Here is a 3,878-nt window from a genome sequence, read left to right as displayed (position 1 = left end):
CGGCAGACACCAGCCCGGCCGCGCTCATCGCGACGGGAGGCGGCCACGAGCCGCTGCACCCGCTCCCTCCTCCCTCCTCGCGCCGCCTCAGCCGGGCGAGGCCCTCCGCGAGCCACTTCCGGGACGCGTGGGCTGCCTCCTCTCCGCCTGACCCGGAAACTCGCGCAGGCTAATGCGCGGGACACCTCAAACCAGCCGGGCTGTGTGAGGGTCAGCACGGAGACATCAGGACCCCCCGGGGGCGGAGCCTGGTGCCGATGGCAGCGCTTGCGCAGTGCTGTACCGACCTGGGTTGTCCCAAGTGCAGTCAAGGGCTGCTCTCGCGGCCCCCTCCTGGCATGAAGTGGGCTGTGCCGACTCCCCCCCGCAACCGGGTGGGATGTGGACTTGCCTGATAGCAGAGGCAGGCCCCGCCCACCGCCGGGGTCCGGGTTCGCGGCGGCTGCTTGGTGCTGCGGTCGCCCGGGCGGGCAGTGTCCTCGGGGTCGCAGAGCCACCGACCTCATAAGGTCCCTAGAAGCCAGGCAGGTGCCGGCTGTACCCGCGCGGCTTGCCCTGGGCCGGTCCCGTCCCCTTCGTGCGAAGCGCCCCGTTGGTTGCCAGCAGAGGGTGCTTAGGAGCTGCTCGCGGTCCCCCCTTTGCCTCCTGCAGGCCCGGCGGGTCGTCCCCGGGGTCTCCATTTCAGGAGGGTCCTGGGATCTGCAGAGCCACATTAACCTGACTTCACCTGGGGCCCCAGGGGGCTGTGATCTACGTGTGTGCAGGTGTGCAACAGCCGTGTCATGCCCCAGCCAGCCCCTACGATGATCTGCTTCTGTTTGTCATCAGGTGCCTGGGGGCACGATGTTGAAGTGATGAGGACTGAAGCACAACGGCACCTCTGCTCTTATTCCTTTTGAAGAACTCGCTTTTTCCTTTTCCTCTGTCCCCAACAAGCTGTCACTGATAGTTGTGGTATCACATCCCCCAACTGAGGTAACTGCTTCACACCCATGGATAACAGCTTCTGTGCCAGGAGTGGGTTTACTCCCTCCAAAGTGATAAGCGCCTTTCAGAGATGAGATCCTTTTCAATCTTGTAATGTTCAAATGCTCTCCCCAGGATGTGTCCCTGGAGCCATACAGATAAACTCTTTGACTTGCACATTGCTAATTATAGGCTTGGAGAGGCTATTTGAGGCCTTAAACGCAAGCACGAGAATGCTAAAATCTGGATTTATGGTGAAGTGTCTGTAGGCGCATCTACATGTTTATTAATGCACTGGAATTACATTAAGTTTAGTACCTGTTATGACAGGTACTAAATGCATCATAATTGTTGCTACCATGCATTAGCGCAGATGAACTTTTTTTTTCTGACGCTACTGTGCATTAGACTAAGTCTACTGTGCATTAGCATAGGCTTTGCCTGCCGTGCTAATGCACAGTAGAATTAGTCTTCTCAACATTAAGCACCTTGTGTAGACACGCCCTGTGTTAGCTCTTTTATGGGAAGACAAGCCATCTAAGATGTACTGATCAACTGGTTTATATTGGTTTATAACTAGCAGAGTTGTGACTAAGCATTTACCTTAACGTTTGCCGGGTATGTTCCCCAGAGTCATGAGATGTTGACTCACTAATGCATATGTCCTATGTACTGTAACCCTGTCATCCGGAAAAAGGAAATAATATTTTAAAAGTGCTATCAAAGAATGATCGCCAAAGCAATGCAGTGTGAAACTAATAAAACTAAGCCTTGACAAGCAGCAAGTGGTGCCAGTATACCCATTGTTATTAAAAGAGTGAAAATGTATAAGTGCTTAGCCCTTCTGTTTTACATTTTGGCCAAAGATCTGTTATGGAGATTAACATTTTTAGCCTTGCAACATCTTTGTTAAGTATTTATTACATCTTTTTTTGCATAAGTAAGCATTACTCACCTTTTAGAGATGATGGGATTGAGACTCAAACCCAACAGTTTTCAAGAGAGGTCACTGAAGTTGAGAGGTGAACTAGTCACAGGTCAGGCTGAATCCAGGACTGTCTCCAGTGGCATGTTTGCCTTAAGCCCCTCTTGAAGCAGATTAACTTTTCCAAACGATGCTATTTTTACGTTACTTTCAAAGGCCAGATATATTTACCAATATGACATCACATGTGATAGGAACTGAAAGGGGATGGTGATAATCAGTGAGAGACTGGGGTATAATTGTTGATTCAGAAATGTTTAAATTCTGGGTCAACACTAGAATCCCATGCGCTGCATTGCTCTCATCTCCGCATTCTTCACTCCCCATGTTCAGTGCTAGCCTTATGCAGACACCTCATGCTGTCATCTTTCAGACATTCAGTTGAAACCCAAGGGAGGCTTATCTTTAAGGAATGCGCTGTTTCCCCTGCAATAGTGACAGCTTTACAGTTCACATCTCAGCATTCAGAGAGAATTTGTGACCCTTATTCAGGCTACTGTACAGAGTCAAAGTTTCCACCAAAGGTCTTTTCCTTTTGTTGTATCTGATGCATATCCATTTCTTTGAGGAAAGCTGTCTTTTTCTTGCTTTGCCCATATCAGCTATTACCATTTATGGAGTAGCTGCGATACCAAACTTGGGCTCACAGCATGTAAAAGAATCAATATGTTGATATTAAAAAAAAAACAACCGTCAAAAATATTTTAGGTTAGTTTGCAAACTGAAGTCTATTCATGGGAATGAAATGGTTGTGACCAGAACATTTGTAACATAGTGTACTGTGAAAAATTATGGTCAGGGGCTGAGACCAGAGGTTGTTTTGAGCTGAGCTACTGAGGACATTTGTGGGGTGGGGGAGAAAAGAACAATGAGCGCTGCAGCGCTCCCCCTGCTGGTGAGGATTGTGGAAGACTCCTTGTACTGTAAGAATCCCCCATCCTCTTATCCCCTTTGCTGTATCATTCTTGCTATTCCAGTAGTTAATTTCTTGTTTTATCTTCTACTTGGAAGGCTCTTCCTGTCCCTTGGAGCCTTTTCTTCCTTAAAACACAACTCTATAAGCAAATTCTCCCCTTTATATTGTTAGCAGTCCCTTTCCCCTTGTCCGGTTTTGTTGCTTCTCCAGGTTAAGTCTTATCCATACTGAAACGCACAGGTTAATCCGACTGAAAATAGACCTAGCTATGTATGTGCAAGAGTGACTCATTTAAAGAATAAATGCTTCTTCCATCTAGACTGGACAAGCCTCAAATTCACTTTTTGGTTTGAATGGACAAGAAACCCAAAAGTCTCCCCCTTCCCCAGCACGCTGAACCCAAGCCCGGGCGGGAGACGCCTGCTCCGATCTAGGCCCCCATGGGTCGACCCCCCCATTCAAACTCCCGCCTTTTCCCACAAGGGCTTAACCCCCCAGCCACCCGCGGCTGTCAGGGCTTCCAATCGAGCACCGATCATCCTGAGCGCTCTCTGGGTCCGAGCTGTGCGGAGGAGCTAATCGATCGCCACGGCCCAGAGAAATCAACCCCCGATGCAAAGATCCCCTTCCCCCAACATCGGCCCCGTAGATGAGGGCAGCGACAGCGGCCCAACCGGCCCCACCCGCCTCGCGCCCGCAACCGCAGACCACCCCCCCGCGGGGGAGGGGAGAGCAGGCTGGCGAGTCGAGGGCCGAACCCCGATTAGTTCGGCTTGCCTGAACTCCCAGACACTAGAGTCGAGCGCCGATGCAGCCGAGCGATCGGCCGCGCCTGGCAGCAGCCGTAGGCGCACGTCGGGCAGCGGCGGGTCCGAGGCAGGAAGCGGGGGGCAGTGAGCGCGGACCGGCCCGCCTCGCCCGCCCCGTCTTCTCGGGCCCGGGCCAGGTGAGAGCGCGGCGCGGGCGGGCAGCTGGGACGGACCCGACCCGGCAAGCAACAGGCGGGTCCTA

General features: G+C 51.9%; 2 protein-coding genes and 1 long non-coding RNA gene across 4 annotated transcripts in view; 2 read left to right on the top strand and 1 right to left on the bottom strand.

The window, feature by feature from the left end:
* Positions 1-111, bottom strand: part of SUDS3 (SDS3 homolog, SIN3A corepressor complex component) — a 50,503-nt gene extending 50,392 nt beyond the window's left edge. Inside the window, exon 1 of the mRNA XM_019506767.1 lies at positions 3-111. Coding sequence (XP_019362312.1) covers positions 3-28 — 26 coding nt within the window. The 5' untranslated portion in view covers positions 29-111. The remainder of the gene's footprint in view (positions 1-2) is intronic.
* A 718-nt stretch (positions 112-829) lies between these two features.
* LOC109290322 lies at positions 830-2,668 on the top strand. The gene is made up of 2 exons (XR_002095572.1): positions 830-975; positions 1,931-2,668. It is a non-coding gene; the product is annotated as an uncharacterized LOC109290322 (long non-coding RNA).
* Positions 2,669-3,696: 1,028 nt separating this feature from the next.
* Positions 3,697-3,878, top strand: part of TAOK3 (TAO kinase 3) — a 155,755-nt gene continuing 155,573 nt past the window's right edge. Inside the window, exon 1 of one of the 2 annotated variants that reach the window (XM_019506764.1) lies at positions 3,697-3,813. The gene's annotated coding sequence lies outside the window, so the exon portion shown is untranslated. The remainder of the gene's footprint in view (positions 3,814-3,878) is intronic. The other variant, XM_019506765.1, reaches the window with a different exon arrangement.

Source organism: Gavialis gangeticus, unplaced genomic scaffold, assembly GCF_001723915.1.
Source record: "Gavialis gangeticus isolate Ggan-Ray unplaced genomic scaffold, GavGan_comp1, whole genome shotgun sequence".
Taxonomy (NCBI): domain Eukaryota; kingdom Metazoa; phylum Chordata; order Crocodylia; family Gavialidae; genus Gavialis; species Gavialis gangeticus.
This window is presented reverse-complemented; position numbering and strand designations above follow the sequence as displayed.